The sequence below is a fragment of the Monomorium pharaonis genome, chromosome 5 (genome assembly GCF_013373865.1).
Source record: "Monomorium pharaonis isolate MP-MQ-018 chromosome 5, ASM1337386v2, whole genome shotgun sequence".
Taxonomy (NCBI): Eukaryota; Metazoa; Arthropoda; class Insecta; order Hymenoptera; family Formicidae; genus Monomorium; species Monomorium pharaonis.
Genome location: NC_050471.1, coordinates 53,666 through 75,718, shown reverse-complemented (window position 1 = coordinate 75,718; position 22,053 = coordinate 53,666). Strand labels below are relative to the sequence as shown.

The 22,053-nt window shown below is 30.2% G+C and overlaps 1 protein-coding gene and 1 long non-coding RNA gene across 5 annotated transcripts in view; both read left to right on the top strand.

Moving 5' to 3' along the window:
- Nucleotides 1-22,053, top strand: part of LOC105836858 (dual 3',5'-cyclic-AMP and -GMP phosphodiesterase 11) — a 54,937-nt gene that overhangs the window by 16,669 nt on the left and 16,215 nt on the right. Inside the window, exon 3 of one of the 4 annotated variants that reach the window (XM_036286581.1) lies at nt 3,079-3,161. The exons of 2 other annotated variants lie outside the window; for them this stretch is intronic. Coding sequence is in view for 1 of the 2 variants with exons in the window: in XM_012681177.3 (XP_012536631.1) it covers nt 9,965-10,004 (40 nt within the window). In the remaining variant the exon portion in view is untranslated. Of the gene's footprint in view, nt 1-3,078; nt 3,162-8,457; nt 10,005-22,053 lie in introns of those variants that run through there. One more of the 4 variants, XM_012681177.3, reaches the window with a different exon arrangement.
- Nucleotides 10,011-14,158, top strand: LOC118645477. The gene is made up of 2 exons (XR_004963165.1): nt 10,011-12,020; nt 12,100-14,158. It is a non-coding gene; the product is annotated as an uncharacterized LOC118645477 (long non-coding RNA).

Here is a 22,053-nt window from a genome sequence, read left to right as displayed (position 1 = left end):
TCTCAGTAAGCAAAAAATTATTGCTGCAACGTTATTATAATGTTATTCACTGGCATAGTAACGTTTCCAAGTATGTAGTTTTTAACGTTGTATACATCATTATGAACGAACTTTGGCTTCAATTTGGAGGTTTCGGTAATGTTGAAATAATATTTGCAATGTTGTTGTAAATAATATTGCATTTATATTTTTTTAACATTGCGAAAATGTAAAAATAACATTGTGAAAATGTTGAAATAACATAATTATAATGTAAGAAAAAATTTAATCTATGTTGTTTCTCAACAAGCACGGTACTACCCACACCATAGTCACATCTGGCATTGCTTAATTTCTGCGATCAGAAAGACGGTCGCCCATCCAACTGTGAACCACTGTCGACATTGTTTGACTTCGAAGATCGTACACAATCTAACCTAACTTAACCTAACCTAACCTAACCTAATACTTCGTGATGATCCATGAACACTTGATGCTCATAAATACGTATTTGTTATAGATCAGTTTAATAGATGTCAGAAAGATAAAACGTGTAGTTAAATAATAATTTTATAAATAAATATAAATTTACAGTTTTTTTACTGATTTTTATATATGCGAAATAACACGCGGAATAATTTAATAAAAATATGTTTTTGCTCTGTTCTTCCATAAAGCTAAAACTATATAATATAAACACATGAGTACTATATAATACACTTTGTCTACAATGAAGATGTAAGCTTTAAGCAAAGCTTAAATCCTTTATTGACTAGGGGTTTATAATTTATTATCTTTATGGCAAAAATCAATGGTACATAAAATGTATATTTTGATGAGATCTACAACTTTTGTGGGAATACAACGGAAATATTTTGTTTGGAAATATTTTTTAAAATTCCGAATATTTCAGGAAATGAAAAAAAATCATAATTTTTATTATTTTTTTATGGTTTTTGTCATGAAAATCAAACTTTCGTTAATTTTCACTATTATATTTGTAATTAGCGCGCCAGAATACGTAAGAGTACTCATAATTTTAAAAAAATTGGAGGTCCGATCTAATCGGAAATTTATCAAAAAATAATATAAAATCGTGTTATTCAACTTTGGTGATATTTCAAACATTTTTAAAAAAAGCAGGGTTGGGAAAGTTACTTTGTAAAAGTAACTAGTTACAGTTACAAGTTATCGATTTTGACAAATAACTCGTTACAGTTACATGTGGTTTGGACATCAAATGACAAAAATTATCGTAGACATACAGACATACAGACAACTAAACTTATATATATAACTTTTTGAAAAACCCTGTATATGTAAATGACACTTTTTTACATTGATTATTTATTTATTTATTTCCATATACAGGTTGTTTTATAAATGTTTGGCGTAACTTTAAGAAATGTAAGTCCTTAAATGAAACACCTTGTATATGGAAAATCCAATCCCATGGCAGCCTTACTCGTTAAATTTGGAATAAAATGAGACAATTTGCAAGAGATTCGAGCTACAAATGACGATGTTGTTTGCGGTTATACAGACAAACGCTTGTTCGTTACTAATTCGCCATCCCCGAAAAAAATCGGACCATATATAGATAATTTTTGAAAAATCCTGTATTTCGAAGAACCAAACCCATAGCAGCAATCCTCGTAAAATTTGGAATAAAATAAGATCTCTTGCATTAGAATTGGACCACAAATGACGGAGTGGTTCGCGGGCATACGGACTTCAATCATTCGTACGTATATTTTGGCCTATCATTTTTGAAACACCCAGTTTTTGAAAAATCTGGGCCCTTAGTATCCGTTTCTGGAAAAATGCTAAATTTTGAGACCAGTTGCAAGAGATTCGGAACAAAAAGAACGGAGTAGTTCGCGGGCAAACAGACTTCAGTTATTTATACGTATATTAAGGCCTATTATTTTTGAAACACCCTGTTTTTGAAAAATCCGAGTCCATAGGCGCCATCCCCGAAAAAAATTGGACCATAAATGACGGAGGAGTTCGCGACAATACAAACTTTATTTAAAAAAACGTATATTTTTGCCCATTAGTTTTTAAACAACCCGTTTTTGAAAAATCCGAGCCCATGGTAGCAGTCTCCGGAAAATTTGCTAAATTTTGACACCAGTGGCGTTAAGATCGGATCACAAATGACGAATCAGTCCGAGGAGTTACGGACATACAGACATCGCGACTTATATATATAGATTATTATTTTTGATATAAAATGTTATATTCTATAATATGGTTCTAAATATAGTTTATATAATGTTAACATTTTTAGAAAGATTTACACGTGCGAGTGAACGTAGTCACAGGAAATAGCCGATATTTCGCACTTGTAACACAATATACAATTATATTTTTATACTTTTGCGTTAATCTTTTTTTACATGTTGGATACGTAAATAACGGCATATTGGCTGAAGCACAGCATTCTTTGTGTCTCCTGAAAATAAACAATATACTGTATTTATTTTTTTTGTTCTTGTCATCTTTGTAATTATTATTGGAAAATAAGCAATGTAGCATAAGTTTCATATTGCGTACTGTCAACGTATTTCATCTCAAGTAGCAAACTAATCTCAAATATAGTCTTAGAGACGTTTTAATGACGTTTGCAACTTCAATAAAGCGCCATTTAAACGATATTTGACATCACCTTACTATATTACGTGCATACATACTTTGACAGAAAAGTTACATTTGTACAAAGAGCAAAATAAATTAATGGCAAACTAATAAGGAACATTCACAAATAACGGCATATTGTCTGAAGCACAGCATTCTTTGTGTCTCTTGAAAATAAACAATATACTGTATTTATTTTTTTTGGTTCTTGTCATCTTTGTAATTATTATTGGAAAATAAGCAATGTAGCATAGATTTCATATTGCGTACTGTCAACGTATTTCATTCAACAAACGCATTCAACGATGAATTATGCAACAAATATTATTGATATTACGTTGTTTGAAATACTTGGTTATTTTAAATCAATTTCCCTAATGTTTAATCTTGAAAGACATACATGCTTCTTGTTTAATGACTAATGCTTAGTGCTTATTGTGTGATTTATACATTTTCTAGTTCATTCGAATTACCTCGGTGGTCGAACTGGCTAAGACGCTCGCACGGAATGCTGAGAGATCCAGGTTCAGACCCTGGCTGAGGTAATATTTTTCGCAATAAATTTTAATATTTTGGAGTATAGTAATCCGTTAATTAATTTAATAATACAATTAATATTGTGATATTACTAATCTAGTTTTGTTTTAAATGGCTTTGTTGAAAGTCCGAAAGTAATGACGCACATTTTGAATAAATGAAAAAAGGAAATGTATAAATCGCACAATAGGCACTAAAATTTGTTATGACTATTTTACCTATTTCTACTTGAATTGTATTATGCACATATATAGTCTTATATATATTATTGCAAAAATATTAAAATATTTATTTGTAACACAAAATAGTTGAACTAATTTTTAACTTTAATTAAATTTATTTTAAAATATTTATTAACTTTAATACTTTTCTTTCTCAAGTTCAGTTTGTTTTTGACAGCCATAAAACGTCGGCATTTTTATACCTGAACAATATTTTATGTTTATGTTATTATGTTAATATTTACTGATTTTTACTTCCATTATCGTCATTTTTGAAACGCTACGCAGTGTAGACATAGTCAGTAGCATTTTGTTTCGATTTTTTAATTCAAAATTACGTAAGATCTTTCTATTAAAGAAATTTTTTTTTGCTTTTGAATTTTGCCTAATTTTCAAGGTTTTAAAATAATTATTTCTATGTAAGATGCCTTAATATATCTCATTATATACATTGCCTAGGTATTGTGACGTTTTCTTCGGATAAACATATGCTACGTAATATAATGAATTAACATTATAATAATGATAATATAATATTGTTCAGGTATAAAAATGTCGACGTTTTATGGCTGTCAAAAACAAACTGAACTTGAGAAAGAAAAGTATTAAAGTTAATAAATATTTTGAAATAAAATTAATTAAAGTTAAAAATTAGTTCAACTATTTTGTGTTACTTGATTAAAATTTGATATTAATCTAAACAAAAAGTACAGTAATATAATAATAAATGCAAAGAATTTGTTTTAATTTTTTAGAGAAAATAGAACGAAATCTCTCTTGTATTATTTATTTTATTTTTTAATTATATCTTTTTAAAATTTTTTACGAATAATGAGCGCACAAATATGTGTTCTGTTGTTATATTTCGGAGGCTGTTTGTTTGATTTTTATGAAATTTCATATATGAGAATTTTTAATAATGCTCTTTTCAATTTTGAAATGAAAATTCGAAATTTAAAATAGATCAATTTTTTGTGGCGCAAATTTTTCTAACAAACTATTGTTTAAATTCTACCTTTAGGCGTTTCTTGAGTCTACGATTACGAGTTTGATATCACATTTAAAAAAAATCAAGATGGTGAATTCAATATGGTGGACCAAAATCTAACATTTTTTAGAATTTTTATAAAATCTGATATCTAATTTTTGGGTATTCAATTACAAATTTGTTATCAGATTTTTAAAATTAAAAATGGCGAATATAATATGGTTGACAAAAAATAAAATTTTTTTTCCAATTTTTATAAAATTTGACACCTAGGAGTTTTTCGGATCTTCAATTATGAATTAGATTTTTAAAATTTAAATTGGCGCATCTAACAAACATTAAAAATTTTTACAAAAAGTGATATATATAAGTGGAATAGCGATGACTTCTGATTTTTTTGAAATTGTATTTGTATATTTTGATGCGTTGATTATCAAAATGATGGTAAAAGTTGTCGCAAATTTAATTTTTATGATAAAAACTGAAAAACCAATTAAATTATGGTTTTTAATGTTTATTTCAACAAATATTAAAAATCTTCTCGTGATTTGATAAACAAATGGAAGAGCTAAAAAGATGAATTACAGAAGCAACTGATACTATTACTCTTGAAATGATCAAGAGACACGGTAGTGTCACGCGTTCAAAATACATTTGAAATACAATCGTTAATTGTAATAGTTGTAATTTTAATAAATATTGTTATAATATAAATGTAAATATTGTAGTATAGTGGGTAAATGTAATTTATCAATAGAAATAGAACTATTTGTTATAAAATTTCACTTTTTTATTAACACATTTTTTATTAAGTACTGCCGAGTCGCATGAAATCTGCGTATCTTTCCTCTGAAATTGTCTTATAAACTGTTGATATCTTGTGAATTTTGAACAAAATTACTTTTTTAAAAAAAGTAAAAAAGAACGTCATGTGTGCGCGCGCGCGTGTGTGTGTGTGGCGTGGAGGGGGTGCGCGCGCGCTTTTTTAAAAAAATGTTATTATGTTACATAAATCCAACTATTATTTTTATTTTACGCTGCTCTTATTTTTTTATATAATACAAAATAAATATAAATGCGTGAATTTACAAAAAATTACCTTTTTGAATAAAAGGACAAAAAATTGTTTTCTTTACCAAAATAATGATATGAATTAAATACGCCAATTGTAAGAACAGATATTTATACAAAATTTATTAATTATTATTTTTAACTTTTTTTACTTGTTTGTTAAAATTGCTTCTTTTATTACAATATGTGTATTTATTTCGAAATAAATAGATGTTATTTTGTATAATGACATTTTACTGCTTCATACCTCACAAAGTGCGATATAATTATGTTTTTATATTTTTCAATACATTTCATTGCAAATAACGTTAAACAATCATTTTAACAGTAAACAATAATATAAAATTCAAATACAGCACAAAAAAATGACTCATTTTTTTCCAGACCGGAAGCTTAATATTAAGCGCCAGAGTAATGTCATCTTTTTTGTAGTTCAACTCACTGACAAGGACAAAAATATTCTAACATTAAAACTAAAAAAGTCCAAAAGAGCTTAATATTAAAATGTTATATTTAATAATATGGTTATATTTAATAATTTTGTATATATTATTATAATGGTAAAGCATTTTGATTAACATATTAACATTATATAGAAATAAAAAAAAAGTACAATAAAGATAAATGTTTTATTAAAAAAAACTTAACACTACTATAGGGAAATAATGAAAATGTTTTATTGTAATATTAATAAATGATAAATGATAAACTGTTCATAATTGTTAATTTTTTATAATTATTACTAATTTAGTACTCTTTAAATTACAATCAGTATATTATCACTGATTTATAGTGGCATATTTATAGCTGTAATAATTAGTGAGTATTTACTGTTTTTTAGTGATTTTGTAAGTTAAGTTATAGTTACGGATGAAAAAAGGGAATAAAGTTAAGTTACAGTTACTGAAATAGGATAATTCTAACTGTATATAGCTTTGTTACTAGTAACAAGTTACTTTTTCCTCAATGAATCAAACGAGAAAATTAAACAGCGTCGCGGAAAAGCAGCGTTATACATATCGAATGCGTACTTTATGGTACACACGGATTTTTTATGGATTATTATTAATCGTATGATTTTACAAATATATTATTTGATACTTATTTATTTTTTATTTTTGCAGAGCGATCATATTACAAATAAAAGTGATTTATCAATATCTAGTATATATAATTTTATAGTAGATTATCACAGGTAAATCTTAAAGTCATCTAGTGTTGAATTCATGTACTGGACAACATTTTTGAGGGCAATGACATTTCTTGCATGAAAGTTTTGCATTTTAAACTTTGCATTGTGATATCTTCTCTCGTAGGACACGTAGAGAATAAATGAAAATAGTTTTCTCATACAAATTAAATCCATGTTTTTGATTAAATCTAGTTAGAACACGGTCGGTTCAAGTGTTATTGAGATCTGATAATCTCAGGTGCTCGCAAGTTGCGTACTCGCGTAAAGATACACGGGCGATCTTGCACTGCGCGTTTACTTGGCGCGAGATACTACCATGTCTCGTGATTTGTTACATACAGAAACTTAATAGAATATCTGAAAATATCATGGAAAACTGTTTTTATATGTTCAGATGTGAGAGGATAACGATACAACCGCGATTGGAACGTTTTATGATTTTCTGGTTTGAAAATGAAGTAAGAGTTACTTCGTTATAAGGTACAGAACCCCGAATCGTTTAAGTATGATACAATTAATGAAGTAAAAGCATCCACTGTCATTATGTGAGATTGTGTTCCTAACGCGCGAACTTTAAATTGCCTGATTTGCCTGCTGTACATCTTATTTAAAAGTATTATAATTGCGACGTTTTTGTATTAGGATTTTTGTCTTGTTTTTACGAAAAAAATACGCCATTAAAATAGCCATGAGTTATCGTGCACACACACAACACACACATACTTTTCCAGGAAAGTAAGTTATTTAAGTTGAATAAGACAGTAATCTATTAATTTAGTTAAATTGTGAGATGTTCTCGGAATTTTAAAACCACTTGAAGTAATAAAATGCTAGAAAAGCGATGTATCCTGATGTTCAAGCGCGAGAGAAAAACAAGAATTTATTTAATGTTGCTTTTGATGTTGCGAATTATTTATTTTTGTTGCTTTTGATGTTGCGAATTAGTGCAGTTAATAATTCAGGAGGCTTTACGTATAAATAAAAAAAAAGACTTGCCGTTGTCTTTAACGTTAACGTTAAACTTTACTAAGTTTTTATCTCGATATACTGTGACGATATCACAAATGCTACTTCATCAGTTACATAATCTGACGCGACGCTATGTATTGCTACGACATACATAAAATACTACGTGTATATGCCGCTTACACGTTCTTATCATTACCACGCGTCAGAATAATGCGTCAAATATTAAAATTTTTTTATTTTAATGCGTCACGGCATTACGCGTACGTCAGAAAAAAAGCACATATTTAACTAAACGAAACGCATTTAATCAGTGAAAACGCGCAAGAAATAGAAATCGAGAATAAAACTTGTATCAAACAATATATAATTAAATTTCTAAAATTGCGGGGAAAATTTTTTTATAACTTATATATCATCCAGTACGAAGCATAAAAAAATCGGAACACGCACGCACACACGCACGCACGCACGCACGCACGCACGCACGCACGCACGCACGCACGCACGCACGCACGCACGCACGCACGCACGCACGCACGCACGCACGCACGCACGCACGCACGCACGCACGCACGCACGCACGCACGCACGCACGCACGCACGCACGCACGCACATTCTCTCTCTCCCTTTCCTCTTCCCTTGCTCTCTCTCTAAATAAATTAAAAAATATATATATTGCAGATTATTTGAAATTATATATATATATATATATATATATATAAATTACAAATGCTTTTTTAATTCTTTCTTTTTCTTGTTTTTATTTTTTGCGTCCCTTTCTCTTTGTATCTGGTGACGCCTGCAGAGTTACACGCATTTATATACGCATTTGTATATGTATATGAGTTCGTGTTCGTACACACGTAGTTATCGTGTGAATGTGATGATGCAAACGTATTATGTATAATGAAGCGAGATAAAGAGAGTATTTATCTCTTTGAACTCGTGATCGACAAAACTTTTTCTTATCGCGGTTACACTGGAACTCGAATGTCGCAAGTGTAATTTTTGTTTATGCCATGTATTTCGCAACAATTCGTATTTCCAAGATATGTTATTTTGTCCTCCCTTAATTTTGCTTGAGATTTTTTGATTTGTTACGAAAATTTGATTTGTTACGAAAATAGAAACGTGCAGAGCAACGTTAAAAACTTTGTCTCCCTCTATTTCCTTTTCTTTCAGTTTCTCTCTCTTTCTGTTTTCCCCCTCTTTTCTCATTTGGAGCGTCACATTGCACTGCGCCGCACAGCGGCTCGACTAAACTCAAGTCGATTCTACTCAATCCGACTCTTAACAGTAGCAACTAAACTTGTGTATAGTGTGCCACGCGCGTTCTCGAAGAGCAACATCCAACATGAACGTCTTGCAACTGATAACGGTTTACACCATTGTAATATATGAGAAGAAAGAGGAATCTCATCTTCCAGAAGTGTAACTAAAAGTAAATATACATGAGCAAAACAAGATGATAGAATAATAAATATGTGATTTCTCAATGCAAATTTGGAAAACCAAAATTTGGCACACGGATTTGGCACTACAGATATTAAACTCAAATTACGTCGAAATCAATGTAGCGATCGTGAGTTTGCCTGGCCGTAAGTTTTGCAGCTGTACTTGCAGTTAATTGTCAAGTCTTATTCAATTCATACATCTTCGGTGCAATTACAAAAGAAATAAAAGATTGCGGATAAAGATACAAAAGGATTGTTAAGAGCGTGATAAAACCGAGAGTCTGAGATAGCCGCGACTGATTTCCGAAGGAGTGAAGCAAAATTTTATTTTAATTAGCTAACTCGTTCCTTAAAAGCCCCGAGCTTGACTCATCTTCTGCTCGCGATTCAGCCACGTGTTATTCGGACTTATAATTTCCTCCAGTCTCTAGGTAGAGGTCATATGTGGGAGACGTATTATTGTACGAACGAGTTCATTCATCGTGCAGATTCCAGCTTGCCGGAAGTGACGAGCAATGACTACTACCCAGTTAGTGATGGCAATGATGGTATGATAGTGGTGGTAGTGCGCGCATGGTACCAATCGAGTGTTGCATTGTGCATACAGAACACGTACGTATTCACGCGTATTCACGCACACACGCACTCATGTGCGTGCTGACCTAGAGGAAGCGAAAGGAGAGAAGGAAGGAGAGGATGTCGACTCACCATCGAGTGACCGCGACCGCATCGTGCAACGAGATGTAATGTCTTGCTGTCGATTGACGGCTAGTGGCTCTTTGAAGATTTTACCTTATCGACAATGGACTGGAGTGGTCGGACAGACCGCGCGAGACAACGAAAGGTCGTGCTCTGTGTATCGTTGTTGTTTCCTCATTGGAGTGATTCCGCGTTGCGATCGCTGACGCGATTATGCAGCTGAAAAAAGCGATGCTTAAGATATTCGATCAATGTAAGTTTCATGTGCGTAAACGCGCGAGCTTTCCGCCGTTACTAATAATAATAATTTTGTCCCTTTCCCCGCTCTTGTCTCCCGCCTGTGCGCAAAATAGCGATGAAAGAGTCGCGCGCCGCATCACTTACCGCTCTTGAACCTCTCGAGGTTACGTGTGATGAACGGCGGACACAGTTTAGACCGACGGCTAAATCGCATAGCGTTTCACATCCATCTATATGCGTAACATAGACGAGACAATGCGTGTGCATGATATGTGATTCTCTCGTAACTTCTATTACAGGTTTTCGGATCGTAATAGTGTAATAATGGCAGAGCACAAGTTGGGTTAAACTACGAGATATTGCGGAAAAAACTTGCGATTCTGTCGCATTGTCGTAGCCGTGACGAATAGTTTCGTGGTAGTGCTCTTATCCGGAGAAATTGCGAATGCAGTTTACGAGAGTCGTTAATTCGATGTTTCTAACGTGAAAATAGGTAGTTTTATTTATTAATTGTAAAGCGGAGTTTATTAAATTAGTTTGTCTAAGAGTTTAAATTTTTATTGCACAAATGTGTCTGTTAAACATATTTTGGTGAATTTTAATATATGGAAGTTCTAAAAAATCGTTGATTACAGATCTGAAGTCAGGTCTAAAGTTTAAAAAAATGTGTAAACATATTTAATTAAAATTAGACTTTAGTATTTTTCTTGGTAGTTATTTTGGCTGTCATATTGGATTTGCCATTAAACATTTTTATTTATTACAATTATGAGTGCAAATTTGATATCAGTGTATATATGATCTCTAAACCTGTAGAGATTTTTAATATGAACATGCTTGTTATTATTTTTACTACAGCATAAATATTTTGTTAAAAAGGTGCCAATTTTTACTTTTTTGCTTATAACTTATTGTTAATACATAGTAATTATATACTCACATTATTATACATTATTCATATGTACATATAAGTCTCAGAAACATAACGAAATATAACCAAATATATTATACAAACCAATTATGGAAGATAGAAAAACTACGGAAAAAGGTATATATTTATATATACGGTATATTATGTAAAAGAGTTAAAAATTGTAAATCTTTTTTAAATATTTTAAATTAAGTTTCATTCTTGGATTTAAATTATAATGATAAAATTGTTAAAATCAAAGTAAATTTTTTTATTACACAGAATAATCATGAAAATAACATTATGGTAGATTGTGTAACTTGACGAGAAATGTTAATATGCATAATTACATTGCGCAGCAACAACTTTTTTATTATATGTAGTACATGCACAACAACAATATAAAGATATTGACATTTTTTAAATCGAATTACAGAATCGCTACTAGGATTTATCATTTGCCCCGCTATACATATACGTAATTTAACGTCATGCCAGGTTAACTGTCGCGTCGATGTGCATACGCGGCACACATATGGATGTATGTCGAAAAATCATTTAAATTCGCAGGAGAATAAAGACAAATATCGATCAGAGGAATATCATGTATTACATTCAAATGATATCCAAATAATACTCCCACACTTACACGAATATACAATACGTTGTTCGTGGGGCTCGCAGTGGCGCTAGCGCAGTTGTTTTCGTTTCTTGTTATCGCTCATTTGACAATCTGGTGATATCTTTTTTTGAACTCTAAATGCACTTCGAGCTACGTAGCATACGTATGCACATATATGTATTTGCACTATGTGGCTCAAAAGCGATATGTTGCGTTGTCGCGCATAAAATGAAAGCTGGCGATTAAAGAAAAGTGAGATATATGATGTGAGCATTTTACACGTGTTTAAATAAATGCGACTTTCTAGGAAAAAGAAAAATAAACATACACTCGTTTTACTATCGGTTTACACTTGCGATGCTAATATCATGATGAGATTCTCAATGATAAGTCTTATTACAAGCAAGAATTACAATTTTTTGAATTTAAAATGAAATTTTTATCGCATTTAGCTCGCTCTAAGTATCATTTATTGATGAAACTGTTTATATTTACGTGTTTGGTAGATAATTATAGTGTCAAAACTCATCCAAGAATAAAACAATAACAATAGTTATTGTTTTATTCTTGGATGAGTTTTGACACTATAATAACAATAGTTATTGTTTTATTTCATCATACAACACATATCATCGACGACCAAATCTTATCGCGTCATACGTATTACATATATTTTTGTTTGAAAAAGAAAAAAATGATTAAAAATTTGTGAATTTTGCGAGTTTTATAGAAGTCGCTTTATGAACGTAAAAAAAGAAATAAATAATTTGAAATTGTCTTTTGCAAATAGTGTATTGCAACATACTAATTAAAAAAATTATTTTTGAAAATAAGGTATCAAATTTACAGAGATTATAGTCAAAATAAAATTAATAAAAATTTTACCGATTCTTAACCCTCACAGTATCGAATATTGTAGTAAAGTTGTAAGGAGATTACAATCTTACACATGTTAATGAGAATGTTACTGGGATGTGCCACTAACCTTACAATATAACTTAACATTGTAATATTGCTGAAAGGCTAATAAAACATTATTTTAATATTCTAGTAATCTTACGCGTGATTATATTATTTTTCTCTATCTAATATGCATATTTTTTATACATATTTATAAAATAATTTATTTATTAGAAATTAAATTAAACTTACTCTCTAAATTTTTTAGAGTAAAAATCTCACTCGAAATATGGAGTGACACACCGAGCCACTCAAATTGTAGTTACTTCTCACTCTTATAGAGTGAATTCTTTCAGTCTTTATCGAGAAGTGAACTTTTTTACTTTTTATTTTGGAGTAAATGTTTTTTTGGAGTGAATATTTCACTCGTAATTGAAGAGTCACTTTACTGTGCCGCCGCGCGCTTGCCATCCAGTTATATTAGTGCGTGGCGTCGCCGAAAGGCGGCTTAGCTCTCTTGGGAGTAAGATGCAGTCGATGCGTTACATAGACCACCGGCAACGCGATTAAAGCAAGCAAAGATCAGTTTTCTTTGCTGCGAGAGAAGCCGCCTATTGGCGGATGAACGTGCAAAGGTGTGGCTAAGGATCGCTACATAATGTTTTTACGGAATGTATTTCGATACAGCTAGGTTATATGGTTTACTTATTTTAATTGAGTGAGTGGATTCACTCCAAGAAAAGTAAAACGTTTACTCCAGTCGAGCAATACTTGCATTTTAATCGAGTAAAAAGTTTACTCTAAAGTTTAAGTGAAACATTCCATCTTATAAAAAATGAGACGTTACTCCATTTCGAATAACAGTATTTTCACCATTGTTTAGAGTGAAATTTTGCTCTTTTGAAGTAACATTTTACATCAAGAAATTGAGAGTTATAAATAACGAACATTAAAAAAAATTTCTGTAATATTGCATTAAGGTGGTTCTTGCATTTAGGTCAAATGTAGATAGCCCAGAAAAAAGACATTAAATAAAAGATTACCAATTCTAGAATGTGTCTGCAAAATTTCAGACTTTTTTTACCGTTTGGTTCTGGAAATATATGTCCGAAAACTTTACCAATTTTACATGGTGATAATAGGGAAAGGGGAATCAGATTGCACATTCATGGAATATGTTCATACTTCTTTAGATGAACGAATAAAAAACTATTTAATCTTTGCAATAAAAATTTCTAAAGATACTGACGCGACTAAACTGATTAATTGTACCGTATATAAATAAAACGAAATTTTTGACAAACTTTCGGCAACTTTTGACACGTCACGAGAGTCATGGCGAACGTTTTGAATGGCTGCTTGGCAACGTCGCACGCGTCACTGACGCACAAGGCGCATGTCCTATCATTTTCATGTCCTACCTTTCTTCGTTTCGTTTCAGAATGACCTTTGCGTCGAGGCTCATGTTTACACGCACTAATAGTTTGGTTATGACGATACACCAGACACTCCGGCGACCAAAGTACTACAAGAACCATCTTAATCCTTAATGTACACATTTCCGAATAATTGAATACTGTACACAAGGAATCTGCTGGACCACAACGATTAAAACAGTTGCCACGTATGTTGTATTGGAAAATTTGATTTAAAAAAATATAAGGATATTCTTGAAATCGTAGAAAAAGGTTCAATAATTTTTTTAAAGAATTTTAATATTTACATAATGAAAAAAATGCATAAAGAAAAAAACGCGAAAAATGTTTTTTTACTAAAAAAATTACATTTTACGTAATATTTATGATATTAAAAAAATTCCATCGAGGTCATATTCTTAAAATACATTTTGAGAAAAAAATTAGTCCAGATGCCCGCGCTGAAAAAAGGTATTTATTTTGACGTACGAAGGAGGAAATTTTGGGAAAAAATTTAATATCTAAAAATTACACATATACATGATTATAATTGTCATAAACAAATTTTTTAATGTTTAATGGTATTATAGTAATACAAAATACGTTTTAAAATAGAAACAAAATATACTTATAAAAAAGTTTAATCAATTCCGACACAGTCAAGGCACATACCTACATGGTGGTCGCACATATAGCGCTCACATGGAGTACATAAATATTTTGTTTTTCTGTTCATGAAAAATTTGGAAGCTGGGAAAGCCGCGTTCGTGTGTGTAAAAGTACGTGTGAAGGAAGCGGCAATTTATCGAGAGTCTACTGTATTGTACAAAGAAAATTCTTTATAATTTTTTTTAATACTTACAATTTATAATAAGAATCACTAAAAAACAAAAGATTTTTAAAAATTCGGAAATTTAATCGGAAATATCCGTCAAATACACATGGGGTCCACTGGACCCCACATTTCAACATCGAACTATCAACGCTAATGAGTCGAGCTATATATATATATATATATATATATATATATATATATATATATATATGGTACTTCAAATAAAAGATAGATAGTGCCATAGATTCAAGGTTTTGAATACCTTAGTGAAAATTTGGACTTGAATTTTGTTGGGGTTCACTGAACCTCATGTGTACAGTAAGGGTTAATATTAATATCACATTACTGACAACTCACAAAACATTAAAATATACTTAATACATACATTGTATATACATTTATGTATATTGCATATTCCAGATATATACTTTCTTGATGTAATATACATACAATAAATGTGAAATGTATGCGCAAATGAAACCATCTTAATGTATATAGAAGGTTTATAGTATATACATATGTATATGATATATACATTGTATGTATGTATATTCTGTATATACATTATTATATGTAATATGTATATATTACATATACATTTGTACACACATTACATACCCAGTAAACATTAGAACATCCTATGTATGTCTTATGCATATGAATATTTCATATTCTATGTATATGCAAAGAATATGAAAAGTATATAAAACGCATATCATATGTATGTGAAATAATTACGTTATTTTTTTTAAATAAAAATTTTTATAATTCTGTCTTTATTTCTTTTCTTATAGACTGACATATCAATCTCAGTTTAGTATGATATGTCGATGGCAAAATCTTATTTCACGCTCTTGGGTGAGTTTCTTTTATTCATTAGAAAGTGCACTTTGTTCACAAAAAAACGCTACATAGCAGTGGCGAAAACAATACTTTTCACATTCTCTGTATATACATAGAATATGAAATATCTATATATGTATATACATAGGACATAAACAGGACATACGTAGGATGTTTATTGGGATGCATATACAGATGTTATATACAATTTATACATAATTTGTATAAACTTTGTGGTATGTAATATGTACATATACATTGTTGTACATTTTACATATATACAAAAAGATCTTTATTTTCCTATTATTTTCTAAAGGAAATTTCCTACCAATTTAAGCAAATTTTGAAAATTGCTCAAAAATTTTATTTTAGACTAGGTTCCTCCTTAAGATACGTTATTATTGTTATCGTTTTCAAAAATGCTGTCCAGTACATAAATTCAACACTAGATGGCTTTAAGACTTACTTGTGACAATCTCCTATAAAATATTGATATACTACTTATTGATATATAAATACATCGATAAATTGCTGTTGTTTATGATGTGATCGCTTTGCAAGAATAAATAAACAAATAAATGAATGTCAAGTGATATCCGTAAATGGTATGGTTTAATGATCTCTATAAAAAAATTGTGTATGCCGCGAAGTGCGCATTCGCAGTTGATTTGTAAAATCACAAAATGCAAGAATACTTTTGATAAATTCAACCTAAGTGATATTTTTTTATAACGAAAAAAATTACAAATCCAAGATAAAACTTTTGATAAAATTTAACCTAAGTAATATACATTCTTAAAATGGTATAACTTTGATTATTAAGTAACAATTATTTTAAATAAAAAATTATTGTATTTACACACACAAATTAATTTTTCTACAAAAATAATGATATGTAAATATTTTGCGCCAATTAAAAGTGAACGTTAAAAAGATTATAGAAGCAACTCATACTATTACTCTTGAAATGATCAAGAGACATGGTAATGTCACGCGTTCAAAATACGGGAACAAATGTAATTTGACAGGACCATCTTTGTATAAAGTGGGAAAAGGATATTTTGAAATATATATATATATATATATATATATATATATATATATATATATATATATATATATACAATCGTTAATTGTAATTATAATAGTTGTAATTTTAATAAATATTGTTATATAAATAGAAATGTTATAGTATAGCGTGTAAATGTAATTTATCAATAGAAATAAAACTATTTGTAAAATTTCACTTTCTTATTAACACATTTTTTATTAAGTATTACCAAGTTGCATGAAATCTGTGTATCTTTTCTCTGAAATTGTTTTATGAAGTATTAATATCTTGTGAATTTTGAACAAAATTACTTTTTTAAAAAAAGTTAAAAAAAGGACGCCGTGTGTGTATATGTGTGTGTGTGTGCACGCGCGCGCGCGCGCGCGTGCCCTTTTTTAAAGAAAATGCCATAATGTTACATAAATCTAAGTGGTAATATTTTTATTTTACATTGTTTTTATTTTTTACATAATATAAAATGAATGTATATGTAATCAATGTATGTATGTAAAATCACTAGAAAGTGTCTTTTCAAAAATGAAGGAATACAAAATTATCTTTTTTACAATAGTAATGATATAAAGAAAATACCGCAATTATAAGAATAGATATTTATACAAACAAAAAATTTATTTTTTATTACTATTTAATATTAATGTTTATTAATATTAATATTAATATTAATGTTTGTAATATTATATTATATTCCATAATATGGTTCTGTATATATTTCTGTAATGGTAAAGTATTTTAAGTGTTTTGATTAATATATTAACGTTATATAAAAATTAAAGAAAGCATAATAAAGATATGGAACTCTGCATTAGTAGACTGTTTGGGGCTCTGAATTTACCAACGCGGGGTAATTTCTTATTGCTTGGTTTCACTCTTTGTGGTTTCACTCTTGAAATTTAGGGACATAGCGGTTTAGCCAGTTTATGTTTACTTCAAGACTACTAAATGTATTCGGCACTTAATTTATAAAACTGAAAAATGTAGGAAATTTTATTGCTTCCGTATTTTCTTTAATGTGTTTGCGTCACAGCGGCGATCCATTCGACAGGATCAAAGGCGTGTTAGCGACGCCAATCTCTTTGGCAGGCTGCTACAAACGCAGTTCCGAACTGCACATTTTTTTATCATTTGTACTTTTTTTGTTTTTCCGGATCTGTCGACCATAAAATTGCAAACAGAGCGACGTCTCAGGTCAAGTCAGTTGTAGCTAGCCGTCTGAAGAACTCACATTTTGTACTTCTGAACCATCTCGAATAAATTATATTCCCTACACTTCTAATCCATTATTTTTCTACATAAAATTTATAGATATAAAATATTATTAGACAAAATCCAGCTTTGATCGCAATCGGCGTTCCTTATTTACTAATTAATCACAATCTCGCACAAATTTTGATCTTTATGAACACGTCGTAACTACGAAACTGCTTATTACGCGACTGCTCCCCCACTCACGCTACTCACGTGCACGGAGAGCATATAGAGGAGATAATTTCTATTAACGCGGAGTTGACTAAAGTCTATATTAGACTAACGATTAGGATTGAGATTGGATTGAAATCTAACCAATCAGAGCAAGTAAATTAAACAAAAGTTTTAAAAACTTTGTTCCAATTCGTCAAATTTCAATCTAATCTCAATCCCAACTTTTTTTTCAATAAAACATTTACAGTGAAATTTTGCGTTATAATCCCGTATGAAATTAACGATTGGGATCGTTAGTTCTATACGGGTTTATAACGCAGGGTTTCACTGTAAATGTTTTATTAAAAAAATAACTTGGCGCTGAAAACACACACACACACACACACACACACACACACACACACACACACACACACACACACACACACACACACACACACACACACACACACACACACACACACACACTTGGCGCTTTTTTATCTTTTCTAAAAAAGTAATTTTGTATAGTAACTGAATTGATCATGAGAGATTCAAACGCATTCTTTTGCGCGTTATGCCTATTACCAAGGCGAATATACGGTGCGTATTTGTATTAGCCAAGGTAACTGCTGTTATTTTGTTGCGTAACTTAGCAGATTACGAGAAACGACAGGTTTTTCGCGATGACATGCGATTTTTGTCCTCGATCAGAGAATGATTTTACTTTTTGCTTCTGGGTGTTCTTCGATTCGATATAGACAAATTTCTCCTGTGACCAATTACGAAGTACTATGCTCGACTCTTGATTTTTTATTTTTAATATGATGATATAACATCATGTATGATGGAAGAATCGGCGAAAATAGAAAGAAAGTATAATATACAAGGACACTAAAGTGAGATGTATACTTTGTGTTTCGTACGCGTTTTCTAGTCTATGCGACGACGCAACTTATTCGCGCGTATATCTGCGTGCGTGCGTGTATGCACGCATACGTATGATAGTTGAGTTTAATATAGCTGCATGTTGTGCCGCCTTGCGTTGCCTAACATTTACCTCGACACATGCCAAAAGTGAAGCTTAACGGGACGAGAGTCCATTTTCTTTCTCCTTGAGAAAAAAAATTAAAAATGGTGCACACGCTTCTGTTAGTGCTGTTCTCTCGTTGTCAGTCTCTTTGGGTATGGTTTTTCTCGTTCGAATTTGACAATAAGATGCGTGAAATGTTGGTAATTGATCTGTTTTGGCGTGCATTTGTTTACGTTTCTCTTCTTTGATTCAATGATTTCGATGGTTTTGATTACAGAACTGCACATTTTTTGCATTCTTGAAGAGAAAAGTAATTTTCTGTGGTTTTTTGTGTGCTAAATCTGAATCTATAAAATAAAACTATTCTATCATATTTTAAAAAAATTGGGTTGAAGAGCTCTCCAAAAATACGTTTTAGGACATTTTTAAAGCTTTGTAGTTGATTCAATGTATGATAAACTTTAAAAAGAATAAAATTAATGTTTGAACATTGTGTTTTAATTTAAAAATTGAATTATTTATTTTTATGTTGAATTTTTTATCTAATCTTTCTCTGGTATCGTCAAATGTTTGACACTTTTTAAGGTAAAAATATAGTATAACGCTCTCCTTACCAATTTTTTTAAATTTTCAGAATTTGTCTACTTTTATGTGTAGGATTTTTTTCTCCGAAACGAAAATTTGTTGCTCGTGTTTCATTTTATTCTTTTTTTATTAAATAAAGTTTTATGACGTCGATAAGTAGGAAATTGTTAACCTATAACTATATGATACTTTATTTTCTGCACATATTTAATATTATATTGTCTGCCAATTTGAATGGAATCTTTGTTATAATTTTATTAAAAAATAGATTATTCTGTTGAGCAATTAAATAAAAATCTTTGGCCAGTATAAGATGTTGTTGAAGATGCAAAATTGTGACCAAAAATTTATTTTGGGAAAATGTTTTGCAAAATGCTTTGGGACTTGATTAATTTTGCTTTTTTAAATGCCATTTCCAGAGAATATTAATATAACATTTTAACATTTACATTAAAAGAAGCATATACAAAAATTGTGAAACGTGATATTAAACTATAATTAACCTATAACTATTAACAAAAAAATATTTTTAGCAGTTTTAACAAAAGCGACGTAGCCATGTATATATGTAATTACAGTGTATATTTTCAAAAAATATTAGACTAATTAAAATATTAGAACTTTAATCCTTGTAAAAAGTATTGAAATGTAATTATTTTAAATATTATTTTATTCAAAATTATTCGACCTGTTTCATTGCTTTAACAAAAAAATTATTTATCGCTTAATTTAAACATTAAGGGAGTTCATGCTTATAACACAGGTCGACATTAAACGTGCAATCAGAATGGGATATATTATTTCTCGTAAATTTTTGGTTGCTGAAACCGAATCCGTCAACAAAATTTTGCTATCATGTCAAGTTTTTGAGAAAATTGAAGTCAAATGTGCGAAAAAACGCATTTTTCGACATATTTCATATAATGTGGTAGGTGAACATGTCGTGCTAAAGACTTTTTGAATGTAAGGTTGTATTAAAGATTAACCTTCTTGCGCAGTAGTCATTATGATAAAAATAGTTTCCAAATGCAGTAATTTTTTAAATTTAGTCTAAAATACGATTTTGGTGCACTTCTATGTTTTCGAAGTCGCCAATTACGAATCCGTAGTTAGAATTACGAAATTCAAAATGGCGGATTGAATATGGCGATTGCTAATCGTATTTTTGCAAAAATCTTAAAAGTTATGTGATGATTTTGATCCAAAATAAATATATATAAGTTTTTTGGACAAAAATAAAAAAAACAAACAAATGTGCAAGATCGAAATATAATGCCTCTTTGTGGCACATCCTGGGTATATCGAATACTGTATAGCTGATTTTAGTTGTAACAAATATTAATAAATGTAGATTTTTTTATTACTTCAAATAATTACAAACATTCAAATAATTACAACATTTTTGTTGCTCGTAATTAGCGATCTTAAAAACCTATATTATTTTATTTGGTTTAAATAACTCAAAGTTATGGAAGAAATATGATTTTCAGCTTCTATATTCGATCTGCCATTTAGAATTCTGCAAATTTTTCTTTGAATTTTTAATTAGTGGCCGCACAAACTTATACTATATATTGTTTTTGGGTCAAAATGATTACATAAACTTCTAAGATTTTTGCAAAAATACGATTAGCAGTCGTTATATTGAATCCGTCATTTTTAATTTTGTGATTCTGACGGATTCACAATCAGGGACCCCAAAAACTCCCGAGTAAGAATTTTTAAACCGTTTTTAATTAATTTTAAACCATTTATAAATCGATTCAAATTTGCATAATGTAAAAAAGTTTATAATTTTTCTATAATTTTAATGATTATAATAACATAAAAATAGGACTTTCTACCTGTACAACATTATTTTACAGATTGTCAGCTTTTATATCCGCTTTTATAGATATGTCTAAATGAATTAGGTCAAAAGTTATGACAAAAAATGTGTGGATGAGTTAACTTGTCCTCCTGCATATGGGAACAGTTTTGTTTGGACGAGTTAACTCAGTTTTCTGCGCAGGAGAGTTAAACCTTCCGCTTTCTTTTCTTTAGCTGTTATGTACTTAAGGGAGTTCCGCTGCCAAATCAAAATGAACAGATTTTCATGAAACTTTGTAGAGAAATTCAAATTGATTGTTAAAATTTTAAAAAGCTGAATCAGTTATTTAGCCAGTTATTTAGTTACATGGACTCTTATGGGAATCGATGATTTTTCATGATCTTTCGGTTTTTATCGTCGTATTAAATGTAGAAGTAATGAACAGATGTTAGTGAAACTTTACAACGATACATCTTATTGTTAGCTATCCAGAAAAGTACTGTTAAATTTTTGAAACGATGCACTTGCTTATTTGAGTGAAATAATTGATGAAAGGATGAAAAAAGTTCAGAATAATCGAAGCAATACAGCACGTAAGTGTGGTAAATGTATGCTAGTGATGTAACATGAATTTCAAAT